This window comes from Lineus longissimus, chromosome 9 (genome assembly GCF_910592395.1).
Source record: "Lineus longissimus chromosome 9, tnLinLong1.2, whole genome shotgun sequence".
Lineage (NCBI taxonomy): Eukaryota > Metazoa > Nemertea > Pilidiophora > Heteronemertea > Lineidae > Lineus > Lineus longissimus.
Genome location: NC_088316.1, coordinates 7,511,142 through 7,533,231, shown reverse-complemented (window position 1 = coordinate 7,533,231; position 22,090 = coordinate 7,511,142). Strand labels below are relative to the sequence as shown.

General features: G+C 42.7%; 1 protein-coding gene across 1 annotated transcript; it reads right to left on the bottom strand.

Moving 5' to 3' along the window:
- Nucleotides 1–13,029: 13,029 nt before the first annotated feature.
- LOC135493623 (neurogenic locus notch homolog protein 1-like) lies at nucleotides 13,030–19,362 on the bottom strand. The gene is made up of 2 exons (XM_064781096.1): nucleotides 15,122–19,362; nucleotides 13,030–14,109 (listed from the first exon to the last, which is right to left on the bottom strand). The coding sequence occupies exon 1, from the start codon at nucleotides 19,360–19,362 to the stop codon at nucleotides 15,139–15,141; it is 4,224 nt and encodes a 1,407-aa protein (XP_064637166.1). The 3' UTR covers nucleotides 13,030–14,109; nucleotides 15,122–15,138.
- Between the last annotated feature and the right edge of the window lie 2,728 nt (nucleotides 19,363–22,090).

The window sequence follows — 22,090 nt, the reverse complement described above, 5'->3', positions numbered from 1 at the left end:
ATGACCTGAAATCTATCGCCTTGTCTTTTATCTTTTTCACTAGGCTAAAGTTCATTTCTGCGACTCTTCTTTGTATCACAGTGACATCTCTGTGAGACCACCTTGTTGTCTGTTAAAGACTGCACACCAAGACATGGCTCCATAAGCAATATCTCTTTGAGAACATCTTGGTGTCCGATTAGGACTGCACACCGAAGACTTCCCTCCATAAGGAACGCTCTAGACTCTACGAGAAAATATTGTTGACCGATTGGGACACCACACTGAAGACAAGCCCACATACCTTTGAGACCACACCCCACGTGACTTCATCGACGAGTGTGCGAAATCCTTCTGTTCGGCCTCATTCAGCCTTTTGCCCCGAGAGGGGAGGAGAATGGCTGTTCCCCAGCTGTCCCGTTCGAGGAGACAAGACCACAATTGATTTTTTAAACCTTTTAGCAGTTAAATTGTCAATGTTTGACCGCGACGCATCAAATACTGCGTGGGGTTGGGAATCTGAAATTTAGATTATGTTATTCCGGAGAGTCGGGCAAGTAAATGGTGAAAAATAAACTGGTAGTTGACCATGGAAATTTTTTGATAATCGACAAATTAGACAGACTTTGATATTTCCACTCTTCAGCCAACTGGCAGAAAAAAAAAAAAAAAAAAAAAAAAAAAATCAAAACCCGCCCCCTATTACCCAATTAGCAAAATTCGAAATTAATATTTTCATCAAATAATTTCTTTATATCTGTAGACTTGCCACAGCAAATATTTTTCAAAACCTCTCCAAATATGTACTTGAGAGTTAAAAACATGCACTCGGCTAATTGGATAGGCCAAGTTCATACATTAGAAATAGCGTCGTCAGCTTTCTTGAGACGTTTACTTTGCCCACCCACCCACCCTAGTTCTCCGTCCTTTCGCTTTTCTGCTTTTGCAGATGTCGTGCTCAGTTCCTCCCAATACTCTTCCTCATGAGCACACGATTGGATGGAGTCACGTGGGGTGCTATCACACCGAACACATGTCTCAATAAGGGACATCCATTTGAGAACCCCTTTTTGTCTGATCAGGACAGCACACCATAGTCTCCATAAGTGACATCTCAATGAGACCACCTTGTTGTCTGTTCGGTGCAGCACGCACACTGAAGATATGCGTCCATAAAGGACATCTCTATGAGACCATCTTGTTGTCTGATTGGACAAGGCATGTCTCCATAAGTGACATCTGTATGAGGACACCTTGTTGGCTGATTGTGACAGCACATTGAAGACTTGTCTCCATAAAAGACATCCATTCGAGAGTACACTGAAGACTTGCATCAAAAAGGGACATGTCTTTGAGACCATCTAGATGTCTGATTGAGACAAGACATGTCTTCATAAGTGACGTATGTATGAGGACACCTTGTTGGCAGATTGAAGACCTGTCTCTATAAGTGGCATCCCTTCGACAGCTCACTAAAGACTTGCCTCAAAAAGGGACTTGTCTTTGAGACCATCTAGTTGTCTGATTGAGACAAGACATGTCTTCATAAGTGACGTATGTATGAGGACACCTTGTTGGCTGATTGTGACAGCACATTGAAGACCTGTCTCTATAAGTGGCATCCCTTCGAGAGCACACTGAAGACTTGCCTCAAAAAGGGACATGTCTTTGAGACCATCTAGTTGTCTGATTGAGACAAGACATGTCTTCATAAGTGATGTATGTATGAGGACACCTTGTTGGCTGATTGTGACAGCACATTGAAGACTTGTCTCCATAAAAGACATCCATTTGAGAGCACACTGAAAACTTGCCTCCAAAAGGGACATCTTGTATATACCATCTTGTATTCTGATTGAGACAAGACTATGTTTCCATAAGTGACATCTATATGAGGACACCTTGCTGATTGGGGCAGCACATCGAAGACTTGCCTCCAAAAGGGAATCTCTTTATGACAATCTTGTTGTCTGATTGAGACAAGACAGTCATGTGTCCATAAGTGACACCTTCATGCGACATTTTGTTGACTTATTGGGAGGGCACACTGAATACTTGTCTCTATAAATATCATCTCTATGAGACTATCTTGTTGATTGATTGGGTCAGCACACTGAAGACTTGTCTCCATCAGGAATATAACAGAAAAGAGGCGGCAGAAAGGGCTCTTTAGATAATGGCTGAAATTACAGCCAAAATCATCACGAATGTTTCCATTTCATCATATTTTGTTGGTAGGGCATAGATCTCAACATTATTTAGCATTCGGTGCAAATCGACTATGTTTGGAGGGTTCAAATGGACCCTTTCAATATCGGGCGGGGTACTTTTTGGGGCTATTTTCAAAAAATTTCAATTAAAAAACAAATTTACCGTGCGATGGAGATTTATTCCAGTTTTATATGAATAAATGATTGTTCCAGATCATTTCCAAAAAAAAAAGTATATTTGCCATATTCGACTGATAAATCAGGCAATAAGCGTTGGGGTCTAGAACAGTTAAAGTGAACCGAAAAACCTAAAATTATGAATTAAAGGTTTTTTTATCTGTTTTTGGTATGAGGGGATTACAAATGATGAAACGCACTAAAACTAAGATGTTCAGTGTGAATTACAGAAAATATAAGGGTTAGATCGGTCAAAAAGGGCCAAAATAAGACCTAATGCAATACGCCTAAGAATTGCCTAAAATCACCTCATTCACTGGGACAATTTCCTGATACATTCCGAATTCTGCACTGATCTAATTCAAAACCAACGGTCTTTAACATTTTTCTCGGTTGTTGGTGGTGCCGAACGAGTTGAAAATGCCATTTTCTGAAGGACAGTCACAATTTTGTCTTCCACATCATTTGTTTTTGTTACAAAATAACAAGTGGTTTTTGCATTCAAACCAGTTTTCCATGCATAAAGGAACACTACATATCTCCTTTGTAACAGAAAAACAATAGACCTTGGGATAAATCACAAATGAAATTGAAATCAGAGAAAGTGTAAAAACAGACAAGGAGGAAGGATGTGACAAACTTAAAGTGTCCTTAGCTTAAGTGACTTTATGATATCCTATGAACAAACTTTTATTTCAATATAAAGCCATGTTTCATGTAATATTATTATATTTCCTACCTTTACCGAACCATCAATGCAGTTTTTGAGCAACTGGTGAGGTTATCAGGGTTAGGGTTAGTGTTGGAACACACAAAGTTCACAATACACAGAAAAGTCAGAAGTGGGCGTGATCAGGGCAGCACCGTGATTCTAACATTTTCTGCTCATTAAATCAGACATTCTCGGATTTCTACTAGCTAGCCCAAGACATTGCGATGATGTAGGCTCTGGTCAAGGTTTAATATCGATTGATGCAAATTTTATGTTATGTTTTGTCTTGTTTTCATGTTCAATCTCCCTCGTTTGAAAAAGCCGGCTGACATGTCATGTCTGTGTTTATACACGTGCATTTATTTACACCTTAAATACACAGTCTCAAGGCAGCCAGTGCGCGCGCAGCTAACACGCGCACATGAGCCTGCGGCGCCTAACGGCCAACCCTAAAACCAACTACTGCTTTTAGCGTTATTCCAATGTTAGTGCCCTCACAGTGGACAGTTCACAGTTGGCCAGATGCTTTCGCCGTCTATTATCCGCTTCTTGAACTAAAAATGAGTGGGCCCATACGTGAGACAAAAAGTTACCAGATTGTGACTCGTGGCTGTGAATGATAGGACCCTGACCCTTGATCACTGCCAAACTTTATATGTGAGACAAAAAGTTACCTGATTGTGACTTACGGCTGGGAATGATGGGACCCCGACCCATGACCACTGCCAAACTTTATATGTGAGACAAAAAGTTACCAGATTGTGACTCGTGGCTGTGAATGATAGGACCCCGACCCATGATCACTGCCAAACTTCATACGTGAGACAAAAAGTTACCAGATGGTGACTCGTGGCTGGGAATGATAGGACCCTGAACCATGATCACTGCCAAACTTCATATGTGAGACAAAAAGTTACCAGATTGTGACTCGTGGCTGTGAATGATAGGACCCCGACCCATGATCACTGCCAAACTTCATACGTGAGACAAAAAGTTACCAGATTGTGACTCGTGGCTGTTAATGATAGGACCCCGAACCATGATCACTGCCAAACTTCATATGTGAGACAAAAAGTTACCAGATTGTGACTCGTGGCTGTGAATGAAAGGACCCCGACCCATGATCACTGCCAAATTTCATACGTGAGACAGAAAGTTACCAGATTGTGACTCGCGGCTGGGAATGATAGGACCCCGACCCATAATCATTGCCAAAATTCATACTTGAGACAAAAATTTACCAGATTGTGACTGGCGGCTGGGAATGACAGGACCTAACCGCCCCAACCCCTCATACTCCTGGCACATAGGGGAAAAAGGTCTCTTATTGTGACATGTTATTGGAAATGATACCGCCTGTAGCCGCCCATCCTCACTGCTAAAATGAAATAAAAGAGTCAAAATTTCAAGTTCAAATTGTCTATTCGGCTACAGTCAAAAACTATATATAGAACAAATTAAAAACACGTGGTCATTCAACAATATTCCAGATCGTCATACCTCATTAGTATGTGAGCTAATCACGTCGCGTCATTCACGACCACGTGCCATGCGATAATTTTGACTATTCCACGGCATTATTCCACGGCTGACGTCATCGATGACGCGATATTGCAAATGGCGGCCATTAAGATTTCGACGAAATCGGCGATAAAAAACAGCATATTTACGGCGTTTTAAGCCAGGAAGTTGCACAGTGATACTGTCAGGGTCTTGAATTACACCCACAAAGTAGGTAGGTTGCATTGGGTGGGACTGTTACATCCACGAACAGAAAGTACAAGGCATTCAAGTTGGGCCTGGACTCGCTTCAAACAAACATCGTCTGCTAATGTAAACACACACTGTCTACAGTACATAATGTACACGTCTTGGCTCCATACATGATTTGCGTATCCGCCGATTAAAAATCACTTTGACAGTGGTTTGGGTCGCTGTGCAAAACCTGCTGGGCCGATTTCTTCAAGGTTTGGTTTAAAGTATGAGGTATGATAAAATGACATGCAATGGTATTCTTCGTTGCGCAGAGAATGTGCGCAAAAGCAAACACACAGTAGGATGTTCACTGTTTAATGCGATATCGACAACAGTGAAATGCTCTACTGTTGTATAGTAGAGAGTACGTTGACATTTTAAGGGTCATTGATTTATTCAGTCGTTACGCTTGGGCTTTACCTCTCAAGACTAAAAAGGGAGAAGAAGTCAAAGATTTATTTGTCACTATTTTTAAAGAAGCAAAACTAGAGAAACTACAATTTGATGATGGTGTACACAAAGTCCCTAGATACGGGGTATCCAGAAACCCTGCTGCCGTAGACCGGCTGAACTTGCAAAGAGACTAACTACTGGTAGAAGATGAAGCCGGAAGACAAGAGTATTAATGAGTATGGTTTATTCGTACTTACAATCACAATCAGTTTGTAATCCTTAACGGCAGAGCACGCCCCCAGTTCTAGTTCAGAGGTGGTTGGCAACAGAGAGGAAAGAGAGAGGGAGAAGAGAGAGAAGAGGCCGAGACCACGTGCCCAGTGCTTAAATAATCAGAAGCCAAGTCACGAGCTCAGGGTCCGGGATTACGGAAGACGAACATTAATTAAAGGAGTGACCCGGTCCATGATACGAGGTCGTCCAGAGAGAGACCTAACAATGTCAGGTGCCTCCCCCTGGTAGTTGAAGACCAGTGGGAAGCTATGATTGGACGCTACGTACCAGATGACCATGGTCGGGACGTTAACTGAGCCAAGTTTACTTGCCCTCCCTTTAAGAACAAGAACTTACTGCTACCACCATAATCCTAAGACTTGAACTGCGTGACTCGGACTCCTGGACTCATTGCTTAATCAAGGCGAAAAACAATGGCGAATAGCTTGATAAGGCACGTTCGGTATACTTCAAACGAGTTAACCCTATGAACACCGTGATGCCTACATTTTAAGGAGTTCACGTTACAATGGTAAATAATTCTACAATAAATCATTGAAAGAATTACTGGAAAAAAAACATAGAATGGTTCTCAACTTTCTCCAGCAAAAAAGCAGCCGTTGCAGAAAGATTTAATCGTACTTTAAAAACTAGAATGTGGAAATATTTTACTGCAAAAGAGCTTAACAAATGGTTGGATATTCTTGCAAACCTAGTGAATGGTTACAACAATACATTTCACTCATCCATTGGAATGAAACCAATCGAAGCTAGAGAAGAAGATAATACTGGAACAGCCTGGTACAATCTCTATGGAGCATTTCTACTTAAGCAATCGAGAGATTCCAACAAAATAACAATTCCAATACACAGTGCAGGCTTTAGTCGGACAAGATTCCTAGCACCGATGAATATACGAGATGGAACTTGAGCAACAATCCCAAGATTCCACAGAGTCATTCATGGTTCAAAATCTTCCATCTCCTTAGCTACTTTCCACAAGGAGGCACAACTTGTGAACTGGGCGCTTGAATAACGATCCTGTTCCTGTTCTAGTTCTCACCTCCACTACTCTCACACAGTCATGCCTGTCATCGTTCGAAATGAGGACTAAACCTCCAACCTGCATGTTCCGTTGTTGTAACTGCCATTTGGTCATCTCGTGCAGTGTGGTTAGATACTCCTTCAGAAATTTCTTCCAGAAGTGACCTGCCAGTGTTTGAGCATGTCTGCATCGGCTCCTGAGGTACTGATCCTCGTCCACAAACTTCCGTGGTGGCAGGGTAATTGCTCTTCTCTGCAGTTGGAAATGACCAGGCGTTTGAGCCGTTTTGTCCTTGGGCTCCTCACTGGCTTTACAGAGAGGTCTGCTATTAAGTATAGCTTCAGCCTCCACATGAGCAGTGTGAAGCGTTTGATCCGACACCAGACCTTCCTCCAAGATAGCTTCCAGTGTCAGCTTTGTTGAACTTACTAGACTTTCCCAAGCTCCTGACATGTTTGGTGCAACAGGTGGCTGGAAATGTCATCTATTCCCCTTCTGACTCAACTCGGCCTCAATCTGCTCTTGATTCCAGTTTTCCAGTGCCACTCGCAATTCTCTCTCCCCACCAACAACATTTGTTCCATTATCTGACCACATCTTTGAGAGACATCCTCTGCGCCCAATGAAGCCACGAAGGGCATTCGTTTCGGGCTTTGACGTTTTCATATTGTTGTCGCGGCCGCGCTTTCGAATCCATTTTGCACATTTTTCTCGAAAACGTCGAAATACGAAGGCTCGAGGCCGCGTCATCGCTGTCAAAATGTTTGCGCTCATAAATATTTGGGTGCGAGAGACAATACCACCAATGAATATTCATAGGTTGGAGGGTCCAGGCCTATCAATTAGACGAGTGCATGTTTTTAACTCTCAAGTACATATTTGGAGAGGTATCGAAAAAATATTTGCTGTGGCAAGTCTACAGATATAAAGAAATTATTTGATGAAAAAATTAATTTCGAATTCTGCTAATTTGGTAATAGGGGGCATTTTTTGAGATTTTTCTGCCAGTTGGCTGAAAAGAGTGGAAATATCAATATCTGTCCAATTTGTCGATTATCAAAAAAATTCCGTGGTCGACTACCAGTTTATTTTCACCATTTACTTGCCCGACTGTCCGGAATATCATATTAAAATTTCAGATTCACAACCCCACGCAGTATTTGATGCGTCGCGGTCAAACATTGACAATTGAACTGCTAAAAGGCTTAATTCGTTCCGTTCGCTGCTCTCTGGCACTCGAAGCGGCTCGTCATTAAGTCGGGTTACCAATCATACTTCTACTGCATGGTTATACATGGTTGCATATACTCTAGACTCGATCTTGTAAGGACAGACAATACTAGGATACAGACAATACAGTAAACCCACCTACTCCACGCAGTACTGAATAGGCTTTACTATTCCTTTATGTACAAGGACCAATGACTCGCTGGACTAAGGTCTAGGCGTCACAACTGCACTGCATATGCCAGCCTTGCGTTCCTCTTCGGCAGAGCCCATCGGTGATGTCATGCGTGTACAATGCTTTGTGAGGCCTGGGGACTGGACACAATAAACCTTGAATTGGATTCTGTAGAGCACCCATGTACTGTTTGTTGCCGAGGTTAACCGGTTTCATTGAGTAGAACGGCTAAAACCAGCCACATGTAAACATACAGGGTGACCCAGCAAATACGATTTGACATTTTCAATGAAGTCCTATCTGGGGTCCTTTACACCTAGGCCTAATCCAGTTCATGTTCAGGGTCAAGGAATGCCATTCCATCCTCCTGATCATCATTGCCATCGGCAGGTAATTGGAGCGGTCCGTCGTCAATGTTGTCTGGACGAAAAGCCGTCTCAAAGCCATTGACGACGACCTGGACCTCCACTGCTTCCCATGCCCGACTGACAATGTTGATCACATTAACTAAGGAAATCTGGTCACAGACACCCTGTTCATTAGTGTTTCTACTTTTCCAGTCCTTCCATTCGTTCCTGGCATGTTTCTTAAACGATGCCATAACAGACACATCTAAAGGCTGTGCAATTGAGGTACACCCCGCAGGTACCAAATCTATGATTCCCCCCAGTTCCATCACTGCGTTCCCAAAGACCTCTGTTAGATGAACTCTGTATCGGTCCACGATAATAAAGAACTGATCGCAGTTTTCTCCCTGCACATGCAGCTCAAGAACAGTATCTGTCCAGTGTTCAATGGTGTCTTGCCTCATCCAGCCAGTATCAGAAGTGGTAACTTTCACATTATGTGGCAATTCTTGCTGAGCAACTTGCTCCATCTGCCTCACAAATCCACGACGAGGAAATGTTATGTGAGCTGGAAGTTTTACTCCTGTAGCAGCAATGCACAATGTAACGGTGCAACCTAACTTGGCATTTGCACGAGATGTCCGGATATCGACCGATTGCGCCCCTGTGGTTTCACATGTATACACAGGACGACAATCCAATAGCAAGAAAGTTTCATCCATGTTGAAAAAGAATCCCATCTGAAACTGTTCAACTACCCCAGCGACATCATTTCTGAATTGCGCGACTCTAGCTGCGGCGTCTGCAGGGATCGTAGTAGTGTTTTTATTAGTCTTCCGAAAAGAAATGTTCTTTCTCTTCATGAAATCGGTCACCCAACCTGCTGAGGCGTGGAATTCATGCCGAATCGGTCTAGAACGGACAATTTTATTCCGTCTGTCTTCTGCCAAGTTGTCCCACCACGTTTGGAAAAGATCAAGTGCTTTTACTTGGAGGTCCGAGACAGACACAACCAGACGCTTTTGCCTTTCACCTACGAACCACTCATGGAGATTAGTTTCTACTTCAGGCCATGTTCCGACATGATTTTCTCGTATTTTACGAATTTTACCATTTTTCTCGAACAGTACGGCATCTAGCTCCTCTCGGTCCCATTTCCGAAAGTTGGAGGGCGGAATTCTGTGATGATTTGCAAATTCATCACTACTGGCGACTGTCCCGTTCGCCAAGGCCTCTTCACAATCGGTTAGATACCGAATCTTTTCACTGATACCGTAGCTACGTCGACGCTTTCTTAGCGGTGGTACATCCATGACAGCACATGTAGGCCTACAGCAAGCCAGAGTGTACAGGCCAAAAATGACATGACAGTAACGGCTTATGAAGATGACCCAGTAAACGTCAGCTAGGCCTATAAACCTCATCAATTTCATAACGCAATAGTATTGTGAAGAATTCGGAAGACTCGCCCATGACAATTGGCCTACAATTCCAGGTCACCACTCTGATCTGCATGACATCACAGAGAGTTGGACTTGACCAAGAGTGGTGGTTACCTGCAGGGTTGATCGGACACATTGATTTTGGTCCAAGGAGTCGCGTGGCCCCTCTACACAAAAGAAAAGTAACGCCTATTCAGTACCGCGTGGAGTGGGTGGGTTTACTGGGGTTGTATTGTCTGTCCTTACAAGATCGAGTCTGGAGTAGTATATCTGCAGTACAACAATAAAGTAAACACCACCGTTTGGCGTGTTCTGGTGCCCGTCTACGAACAGGTAGCCGTGTGGGCTACGGGTGGGCGCCTCGTATATTCTTATGAATGATTCAGGTTTACTGGGCAAAATACGCTGCGCCAAATGGTGCCCGGTCGATTGGTCCAAGGGGCTTTTGAAAAGCACCAGGTAGTGGCTGCATGGTCACTCCTGTTTTCCCATGGTGAAATAAATTCTGCAGTAGGACAATCCAACTGACGTTTTCGTGTTGGCATTTGTTGCTCACCAGATTGCTTACATTTAATTATCAAGCTGCTTCCTATACTTCTCTGATGATGAGCAAATGTCCTCCTCAGCTTCCTGAATTTCTCCTATTGACATTTCTGTGAGCCTTTCCTCCAATTTACCAACCTTCCTCAACACTACCGCTGGTAACTGACCCAATGACCTCCTAAAAAACGTACGTTTCTCCGCAGCAATCACATCCCAATCGAGTAACGGGTTTATTTGCCCTCCTGGTCGTAGGCCCCAAAGACCGGTCCTCGATACCCTGCTGATATGCCATATTCAAGTTTACGTATCTATCAAGCAAGTCCCGTTAAGTTGTCAATTATCACCAAAGCATCTCTTCATGCAAATGCAATGTCAAACCTACTTACGTTGATCATTCCAGCAAGACCAGATGTTGATATGCCCATCATATAAATGTCACGAAAAGAAATAAAGAAACTGCAAACCCAAAGAGAAATTCCAAGCTCTTGAGCCAAAAAAGGTTACACCTAGCGACTAACATCCCATAGCCTCCCAGGGACGAGGTTTGTCCAGAATCCGCGCGAGTTCATCTACATCTCTTCCTATACGACCAATCCCTTGGAACGTGTATAATGGCTATGTCTTATTCTCGTGGGCTTTTGTTCAACACACAAAAACCATCAAATCAGACTCAGCAAGTTACCATAATGGCCGGGCAAATGAACAAGTGGGACTCTGATAGTTCCTTTCCTATTTTGATCACCTCAGAAAATTTGGCAAAAAAAAGTTCGTCCCCTATCCCTCTCGTAACTTGCTGCTGTTAAAAGGGGTCTTGCCCGTCAAAAAGTTACGGAGTAATCATTATTATTACCGGCGTCGTAACCCTATTTGGATTTTTGCCGGAGGTATGGAGTCCACCATTGCCACCATGCGGGATCTTTTACTTGCCCTGGCATAGACACTCAGGAAAAAGGGACCACGGCTTTTAGTCTCATCCGACATACCCTCTAGTATTCCATACGTTGTATGTGTTGTGAAGAGCCAGGAATTTTAGTTCCTTGAAACCACGTCGGTTCATCCGGGAATACAATCCTGGGTTCTCCCCTGGATCGAACCACTAGGCTATGAAGCTCTCCAAACAAAATCCGTTTCATAAAAGTCCATATACTGTAAGCCCCGTGATGGCACCAACAATTTTTGTTCAGCTTGAAGCGATGATAGAAGGAATGAAATCACCTAAAATCAATGGTATAAATCGACCATCCATTCAACACACCAGGATGTCAGGGGAGAGGCCTAGTCCTTCTCAAAAGCCTGTGGGCAGTATGACTTCAAGATAACCCTTCTTGAGACTGGACTGGTCTAGTATCTCTGAGCATAGTCAGCATGGTCGTCAGGAGCCTAGTGGCTTCCTCATAATCCTGATGAAAAAAATGGCTCTGCTTGTAAAAATCATCCGATGATCAGATGTGAGAGAAGATACCATGATCAGGATCGAAAAAAGGTAGGCGGATTTATATATATCTGCATGATAAGGGTTCTATTCTCGCTGAAGGCGCGGAATATACTGTGTCCGGAAATCGAAACCGTAATGTCATTTTGTAAGGGGAGGTGCTGTGAAATTTTCGGACAGATCTATTTTCGGACAAGTCGGTTTTGCAAAGGTGCGTGTTTACGGGAGGTTCTCCCTTTGCATGAAAAACAAAAACAAAATGATCACCCAATGAATAAAATTGATTGACTTTGGGGCCGTTTGTTTTATTTCATGAACGAATGCGAGCTGACACTTGTCCATACTGTATATGACCTTCCTTGGTTTGCCGCCATGGCAGACACAGAAGGCTGATGGACCTAAGGTTCAGTCTGTGAAACTTCTCTCTAAATTGCATTTGGCATCATTCCAAACCAGCTATTTCATAGGCTGATTCGTATTGATACAGTGCTGGGGAAGTTTCTCCATGGAATCTGTTCCATGGATGTTCCTGCATGTTTGTTTCTGGATATTCAAGTAATGCAGACTGTAGCAGTTGGTTATTGTATTAAAGGCAGGTGATTATACATGCTGTGGAATTTGCACTTTCTCATCATCATCTTGGATCATTTGGGTATGATGATGATGACTACTACAATAGATGAAGTCTGAAAATTTCACAAACAATGACTCACCAGTAATCTTAAGTCGATTTGGATTTCTTTTTACAGGTGCAACATTCTGTCAAATTTATGACTATTGATCATGACATTCCATCCAATGACCATTGAGCAAGTCAGAGTTTTCGGCTCTTTTAGATCTTTGATTTAAGATGAATAGATATTGCAGGAGATTTAGCAACTTAAATGCAATGTTTTAGCTACATGTAGTGCAATAAACATTATGATCACGTTACTTTCAGATGCAAATGCCTCCAATGTGGTTGCTTTTTGGCACGTTGCACTCATTATCTGGTGTGGACAAAATGTCAGCTGAGCGCCAGACCATTTAGCCTCTTGTTTCCATTTCTCCTCATATTTCAGCGAAATAGCAAACATTGGACACGGTAGATCAAGAACTACTTTTCTCACTTCGCATTCAAATCGTCTGCAATTTTGTCGCCATCTTGTCCGAATATAATGTGATGCTAACCTAGTAACCTGCTCAGCGAGGATGTTTCTTCAGCCGTTTTGAACACCGATGTGCTTGTACATATATTCTGGAATGATTGTTAAGATGACGAGGATCTAGCTCAATTAAAACTCAAAGACAAAACTACCAAGAATCAGAAGCACGACAATCATATATATTTTATTAGATATGAAGCAGAATAAATATCATATTGGACATCTCTCATCGTATTTTTATGGTTACAAGTGGTCACAAGGTGTGGTTAATTAACAGTACGACTGAATCAAATGACCAATGATTTGCATTGCGCGTCTACCTATTCGCAAGCAGAGCAGACGCCGTCTACGATACCGTACCCCTGTGATTTGGGATCCAGGTACATGCCATTGATAATTCCTATTTTATTCATAGCATTATGTATTTAACATATATATTCTTTATTATTGTAAATAAGTAATATTAGTAATAATTAGTTTAGTAGTGCATGGTGCGAAAGTGAGATGGTGCATAAATTGGCAGTTAAATTTTTTGTCGTAAGATGAAAAAACATAATATATTCTTAGCTTACACAAATCGGATTACCAGCAGTGTGTAGATCAGTTCTTTATACGTGACCCCTTCAAAATGGAGATCCGCGCAACAGCTCAACCACACCAGCTTGACCTATCAAATCATTGATATCTGGCTTGTTCTCACCTGCATCTCGTAGCCTCAGGAGATCACCTATAAGGCCTGCAGTCATTCTGTCTGTATTCCGATATCCAACCTCGCAAATTGCAATCGTACATTCACGCTTGTTACTGGCAATGTATAACAAAGACTTTGATACAGCAGAACTACTTCCTCTAACAGTAAGGTTGGTCGCCAAGCACAGATGTTCATTTGCACTTTTGGATCTCTTCGTAAAATTCAGTAGTCTTGTATGAATAGTAAGTTCGATCGGCAAGTGGTAGAAGGACAGAATATGTCATTGGATGTAGTTCAAGGACCCTCCTAACAGCCTTTCTTCATGCAATATAGAAATCGTTAATGGATCGACCATCAATGCCTCAGAGAACGGAACCATAACATGATGTACAATACAATTGAAATAACATTACTTTAGTCTCAAAACTGCAATAGTAAAATCTAGAAATGAGCACGTTCATCTTACGATTGAAATCTGCAATAGAAATTATTGTCTACTCGTGCGTTAATGTCGTAGTCATATTGCTATCCTTATTCCAATTAAACATTCGGAAATAGTCGCTCTGGAAAACAACACAGAATGATGATATAAGTGTTAAAGTATGTGAAGGTGTAGCGGCTGTGCCGCTAAAATGTTCCAACAAGACAGATTCAGCTGAGACTATCTCAGAGTGTATTTAGTGTTATATACAATCCACACATTATCAAACGACGATAATGGCAGCAAATTACATTTGTCATTGTTATTACTTTTGTTGGAGCAAGTAAACAAAACGTAAGATCAAAAAATGAAATGGCGGAAGATGATTTTTCCAACCAGTTATTTTTAGGCCTGCAGTATTGCCGCCTGATGACGGCAGTGTTACAGGTGATGATATTTTTGATCTGCAAACTCTTGCTTCACCGATCTAAGATGTTTTGAATATTAAAGAAACAGGATTATGGAGATAGTCAATCGATGATTAACTAAAGGAATGCATGTTCTGTTGTAGGATTTAATAATGTACAACATTCTCCAAGCGATTTACATTTTGATCCCCAGCTTGATTCAAAAACTTTTCAAGGAGCGTGTACACAGGCCTACTGCATCGTCATCATCTTCATCCGGCGTCGTAACCTTATTGGATAATTGCCGTAGGCATGGAGTCCACTATAATGTATGGTTTTTTACTTGCCCTAGCATAGACACTCGGGTACAAGGGTACAAGTAACACGGCTTTTATAAACCCGACAGACGCGTACGCGTTGTTAAGAGCCAGGACGTTTAGTTCCTAAAAGAAACGCCGGTTTAACCAGAAATAAAATTCAGCGTTCTGCCCCGGATGGAACCTGGACCCTATTGCATGGCGGCGAATAAGTGGAGAAAACCGCATATGAAAGGGCCTGATAATTAATTACACATTTTCGTATTGGCACCCCCGCGATTTATTCGCAAAAACTCAGTAATATTAATAACGTTTTTCTGATGCACGTATCCATAATGCTATCACTTTCATTCAAATACGAAGATAGCACTCGAGTGTACCTTGTAACGTAATTAAAAATTGAGCAATAGGGAATCATAATTGCATTTACCTCTCACGATCAGCTCGTTAGGTGATCAACTCAACCATCTCATTGTGATCATGGCGGTGGACGTCATCGTGGTGGTGATGATGGTGGTCATGATGATCATGGTGGTGATGGTCATCATCATGGTGGTGATGGTGACCATGGTGGTGATGGTGACCGTGGTGGTTATGATGATCATGGTGGTGATGGTCATCATCATGTTCGTGTTGGTGATGGTCGTGGTCATGATCATCATGGTGGTGGTGATGGTTGTCACCATCATTAACATCAGTGTGATTATGGTGGTGTTCATCGTCATGATGGTGTTGGTCATCATCATGGTGGTGGTCGTGGTGATGATCATGACCATGATCATGCTGATGAACGTGACGGTTTTCGCAGTGGAGCCCATCAAATCCTTCCTTGCACGTGCACTTCGCTACATGATTATCATCTGAACATGATGCACCATTTTTGCAGGGATTGATTCCAGCATGGCAAGTATCCTTGTGTTCACAGTTGCCCCCCTTGAATCCGGCTTTGCAAATACATTTAGCTTTGTGGTCTTCATCTTTGCAAGCTGCACCATTCTTGCAGGGATTGTTTCCAACCTGGCAAGGATCTTTGTGTTCACAATTGGTCCCCTTGAATCCGGCCTTGCAAGTACATTTTGCCTTGTGGTTTTCATCTTTGCAGGCTGCACCATTCTTGCAGGGATTGTTTCCAGTGTGGCAAGGATCTTTGTGCTCACAGTTGGTCCCCTTGAATCCGGCTTTGCAAGTACATTTAGCTTTGTGGTCTTCATCTTTGCAAGCTGCACCATTCTTGCAGGGATTGTTTCCACCGTGGCAAGGATCTTTGTGTTCACAATTGGTCCCCTTGAATCCGGCATTGCAAGTACATTTTGCCTTGTGGTTTTCATCTTTGCAAGCTGCACCATTCTTACACAGATTGTTTCCAGCGTGGCAAGGATCTTTATGTTCACAATGAGTTCCCTTGAAACCGGCTTTACAGGTGCACTTCGCTTCACGATCAGTATCTGCACATGCTGCACCGTTCTTGCAAGGGTTGTTTGTCTTATGGCATGGATCTTTGTGTTCACAGTTGGTCCCCTTGAAGCCGACATTACACGTGCATTTAGCCTTGTGGTTTTCTTCTTTGCAGGCTGCACCATTTTTGCAAGGACTGTTTCCAGCATGGCAAGGATCTTTGTGTTCACAGTTGGTCCCCTTGAATCCGGCCTTGCAAGTACACTTTGCTTCTCGGTTTTCATCTTTACAGGCTGCGCCATTCTTGCAGGGATTGTTTCCAGAGTGGCAAGGATCTTTGTGTTCACAGTTGGTCCCCTTGAATCCGACCTTGCAAGTACACTTAGCCTTGTGGTTTTCATCGTTGCAGGCTGCACCATTTTTGCACGGACTGTTTCCAGCATGGCAAGGATCTTTGTGTTCACAATGAGTCCCCTTGAAGCCGGCCTTGCAAGTACATTTAGCCTTGTGGTTTTCATCTTTGCATGCTGCACCATTCTTGCAGGGATTGTTTCCAGTGTGGCAAGGATCTTTGTGCTCACAGTTGGTCCCCTTGAATCCGGCCTTGCAAATACACTTAGCCTTGTGGTTTTCATCTTTACAGGCTGCACCATTCTTGCACGGATTGTTTCCAGCTTGGCATGGATCTTTGTGCTCACAGTTTTCCCCCTTGAATCCGGCCGTGCAAGTACATTTAGCCGAGTATTTTTCATCTTTGCAAGATGCACCATTTTTGCACGGATTATTTTCACCGTGGCAGGGATCTTTGTGCTCACAATGAGTCCCCTTGAAGCCGGCCTTGCAAGTACATTTAGCCTTGTGGTTTACATCTTTGCATGCTGCACCATTCTTGCAGGGATTGTTTCCAGTGTGGCAAGGATCTTTGTGCTCACAGTTGGTCCCCTTGAATCCGGCTTTGCAAGTACATTTAGCTTTGTGGTTTTCATCTTTACAGGCTGCACCGTTCTTGCACGGATTGTTTCCAGCGTGGCAAGGATCTTTATGTTCACAATGAGTCCCCTTGAAGCTGGCCTTGCAAGTACATTTAGCCTTGTGGTTTTCATCTTTGCAGACTGCACCATTTTTGCATGGACTGTTTCCAGCATGGCAAGGATCTTTGTGTTCACAGTTGGTCCCCTTGAATCCGGCCTTGCAAGTACACTTAGCCTTGTGGTTTTCATCTTTGCAAGCTGCACCATTCTTGCAGGGATTGTTTCCAGCGTGGCAAGGATCATTGTGTTCACAATTTGGCCCCTTGAATCCGGTTTTGCAAAAACATTTCGCCTTGTGGTTTTCATCTTTGCAAGCTGCACCATTCTTGCAGGGATTGTTTCCAGCGTGGCAAGGATCTTTGTGTTCACAATTTGGCCCCTTGAATCCGGTTTTGCAAAAACATTTCGCCTTGTGGTTTTCATCTTTGCAAGCTGCACCATTCTTGCAGGGATTGTTTCCAGCGTGGCAAGGATCTTTGTGTTCACAATTTGGCCCCTTGAATCCGGTTTTGCAAAAACATTTCGCCTTGTGGTTTTCATCTTTGCAAGCTGCACCATTCTTGCAGGGATTGTTTCCAGCGTGGCAAGGATCCTTGTGTTCACAATTAAGCCCCTTGAAGCCGGCCTTGCAAGTACATTTAGCCTTGTGATTTTCATCTTTGCATGCTGCACCATTTTTGCACGGACTGTTTCCAGCATGGCAAGGATCTTTGTGTTCACAGTTGGTCCCCTTGAAGCCGGCCTTGCAAGTACATTTAGCCTTGTGGTTTTCATCTTTGCAGGCTGCACCATTCTTGCACGGATTGTTTCCAGCATGGCATGGATCTTTGTGTTCACAGTTGGTCCCCTTGAATCCGGCCTTGCAAGTACATTTAGCCTTGTGTTTTTCATCTTTGCAAGCTGCCCCATTTTTGCACGGATTGTTTTCACCGTGGCAAGGATCTTTGTGTTCACAATTTGGCCCCTTGAATCCGGTTTTGCAAAAACATTTCGCCTTGTGGTTTTCATCTTTGCAAGCTGCACCATTCTTGCAGGGATTGTTTCCAGCGTGGCAAGGATCCTTGTGTTCACAATTAAGCCCCTTGAAGCCGGCCTTGCAAGTACATTTAGCCTTGTGATTGTCATCTTTGCATGCTGCACCATTTTCGCACGGACTGTTTCCAGCATGGCAAGGATCTTTGTGTTCACAATGAGTCCCCTTGAAGCCGGCCTTGCATGTACATTTAGCCTTGTGGTTTTCATCTTTGCATGCTGCACCATTTTTGCACGGACTGTTTCCAGCATGGCAAGGATCTTTGTGTTCACAGTTGGTCCCCTTGAAGCCGGCCCTGCAAGTACATTTAGCCTTGTGGTTTTCATCTTTGCAGGCTGCACCATTCTTGCACGGATTGTTTCCAGCATGGCAAGGATCTTTATGTTCACAATTAAGCCCCTTGAAGCCGGCCTTGCAAGTACATTTAGCCTTGTGATTGTCATCTTTGCATGCTGCACCATTTTTGCACGGACTGTTTCCAGCATGGCAAGGATCTTTGTGTTCACAGTTGGTCCCCTTGAAGCCGGCCTTGCAAGTACATTTAGCCTTGTGGTTTTCATCTTTACAGGCTGCACCGTTCTTGCATGGATTGTTTCCAGCGTGGCAAGAATCTTTATGTTCACAATGAGTCCCCTTGAAGCCGGCCTTGCAAGTACATTTAGCCTTGTGGTTTTCATCTTTGCAGGCTGCACCATTTTTGCATGGACTGTTTCCAGCATGGCAAGGATCTTTGTGTTCACAGTTGGTCCCCTTGAAGCCGGCCTTGCAAGTACATTTAGCCTTGTGGTTTTCATCTTTACAGGCTGCACCGTTCTGGCACGGATTGTTTCCAGCGTGGCAAGGATCTTTATGTTCACAATGAGTCCCCTTGAAGCCGGCCTTGCAAGTGCATTTAGCCTTGTGGTTTTCATCTTTGCAGGCTGCACCATTTTTGCATGGACTGTTTCCAGCATGGCAAGGATCTTTGTGTTCACAGTTGGTCCCCTTGAATCCGGCCTTGCAAGTACACTTAGCCTTGTGGTTTTCATTTTTGCAGGCTGCACCATTCTTGCAAGGATTGTTTCCCGCATGACATGGATATTTGTGTTCACAATGAGTCCCCTTAAAACCATCTTTACACTGACATGTGGCTTTTCCTTCTTTTGCTTCACAAACTCCATTATTTTTGCATGGGTTTTTGTTGCATACTCCTGTAAGTAAAATTCGGTACATTCGATAATTTCAGGTTATAAAGTTACTATGCTGTCAACATAATTTTTACGATGCCACCGAGACAATCATAGAAGTCACACACATATACTTAAGCCCATAATTATTCATACCCCTGGGAGTAATCCATTATTTTTTATTTCTCTTTTACACATAACAACTCCGCTGTTGGAATTCTCCCTTTAATTAATGAGTAACGTCTGTGGTGTAACAATCCAGATGCATTTTTATTTCACATCATTAGCATAACAATAGAAATACTAACACAATCATGTTTACCCCTGTCCAAAATTATTCATCCCCTTCACCTGCATCCGTTTTATGGCAATTGTTGTTAACAGACCCAGGGTGAGTCAAATACATCGTCTCTACAATCTTCTACAACAAATCCATACAATGTCGATTTTTGGAACTCCCCTGGGGGCTATAAATTGAGCGGAGTTGGTCTAACAGAATGAGATTGTGGTAAGTAGTAGGATAGCTGCCAATTACGATCTAAGTGATGACCACAGGTCACGGATTTCGAATGCTCATGAGGATGGCAAGGGGTACAGAGCCATATCAGAGTCTTTCAAATAAAGAGTCAGGCAACTCGGGACCGTATGGTTTTGACATCAAAGCCACTGCCCGTCCCGAAAGACACGTGTTGGGACAGAGCTCTCTCGGGTCACGCGTTGACCCAAGCCAATTCCGCACAACTGGAATTTGCACAATTCTTCGATCAGCTGAACATAGCCATTACAAATGCTCCGTTTTAGAGCAAACGCCAGCTTCAAATTCACTGATTTCTATAAAAGCATTTAGATATAGTATCAGAGACAACATTGATATGAAAAGCGATATGTTTCATCCTTTACTTTTCGGCAGATTTGAGAAGTAGTGATGGCACTGATTTGAAAATAATTTTCGAAATGAGTTTTTCTACTCCACATCATCACAATGTTGTCGGTGTTTAATGGACCACCTAAAGGTACCATATTGTTCCAGTTGCTGTCATCTAATGGTATATTCATATTTTATAAATTTTGACCAACTACAACGAGTTTTATAGCAGGTCTGATTTCTTGTTTTCGGTAAAAAACGAAAAAAATATAAACAAATGCAAAATGTCTCGACTTTTGTGGTCAAACGATCACATGCTTAGAAATCAAATTTTTGTTTGATTGACATTTTTCCTAATTTAATGTCATTGTTTTCTAATGGGATATTAGATAATTTTGCGATTTTAAAGGCCAGTTTCTTGGGTTTTAAGATTCGAAAACTGTTCATTTTCCCATCGATGAGCTTATTTTGGATACCGTTCCACTTGTTGTGTGCATGCAGCTTAAAGAGATCCAGTCGTGATTATTGAGTCTTTATTTAGACTAGCTGACCTTAGTAAAAAACCTAAATTGGTGATAACCTCTTATGCAGTTTATTGAATGGAATCAGTAATGTTATGCAACGTTATGCAATGTTACCTTGATGCCCAGCTCACATAATCAACTAACTGGGGGAACTCGAAAATGCTAATATTTATCAATGGAAGCTTAGGTTTTAACCGGGCCGTTCAAAACTTCCCATTTTTATAAGCGTTTCGCTACAGGTTTCCTTTAATTGCGGTTTGATTATTGCTTTGTTTGGCAATTAGCAGCTCATCAAAATTTACTAAGACATCTGCCTAAATTTTCAGATCGTTCCCATCAAACCAAGTCAACAATTTATATTATTTGTGATCCGATTTTAAAATCTTATGCGTATACCGCATGTGCAGAGTATATTTTTTCGTTTAATTTTTTTGTGTGTGTGTGTGGGGGGGGGGCTGCAACACCAACAACGATGAAAACAATTGCCAGAATATGCCTTGATATTTTCAAACATCACCAAAATGCGTTGCTTATCTAATGATGGTAACGAGATGTACCGATTTTTTTAAGGCAGCATTTGGGATGGATTATGATGTCACTGTGGCATGAGACCCGAACTACCCCCCCCCCCCCCCCCCCCCCACACACACACAGTGGAAAGTATCATTAAAGCTGCAGCAATACCCCATCAAAGTAAAGTTGGTCTGGAATGGTAGAAAATCGTACGGCCGTCGAAATAGTTGGCGGATTTCTTATTACCAGAGGTGCATCAAAAATCGCGCCATGGTTTTGCTGCATTTTTAGCCTTTGCCATGTCGTCAGAAAGGAGTGTCGTTGCACCACATCTTGTGTCACCTGTGGTAAAAAGGCTGGTTTCTATAAGACCGACCTGTCAGAATTAATAGCTACTGTAAGATCTACAGTGTAGAAACATGAATTTTTTAACCCTGTCGCACCATAAAGGAGAGCTCTGGCTGCGACAGAAAATGCTCTCTCAAGGATGTTCCTTTGTTGACCAAAGATATCTCATACATACCTGGAGTAGGCCCAGGTGCCTCTATGCCTTCTGAAAGACAAAAACGGTAAATAAGAAAACTCATTTTCGGACATACATGTATATGCAGGTGTGGGAAACTCTCAAACCTGTACACCAGAAACTATGATAGATATTGCTGTCTCACGGTGGTGATACAAATTTTACTGTACGAGTGGTGAAACCATACCTTTAATGGTAAAACCTACCACTAAAACCAGACGATGTTTTTAAATGGGTGGGGGGGGGGGGGGGGGGGGGGAGGAGCGGGGCTGCAACACCGACAACAATGTAAAACAACTGCCTTCGCACCAGGAATATGCCTTGCTATTTTCAAACTGCATCAAAATGC

Coding starts and splice junctions, on each gene's coding strand:
- LOC135493623 (XM_064781096.1), bottom strand. CDS start 19,362: ATGTACCGAATTTTACTTACAGGAGTATGCAACAAAAACCCATGCAAA.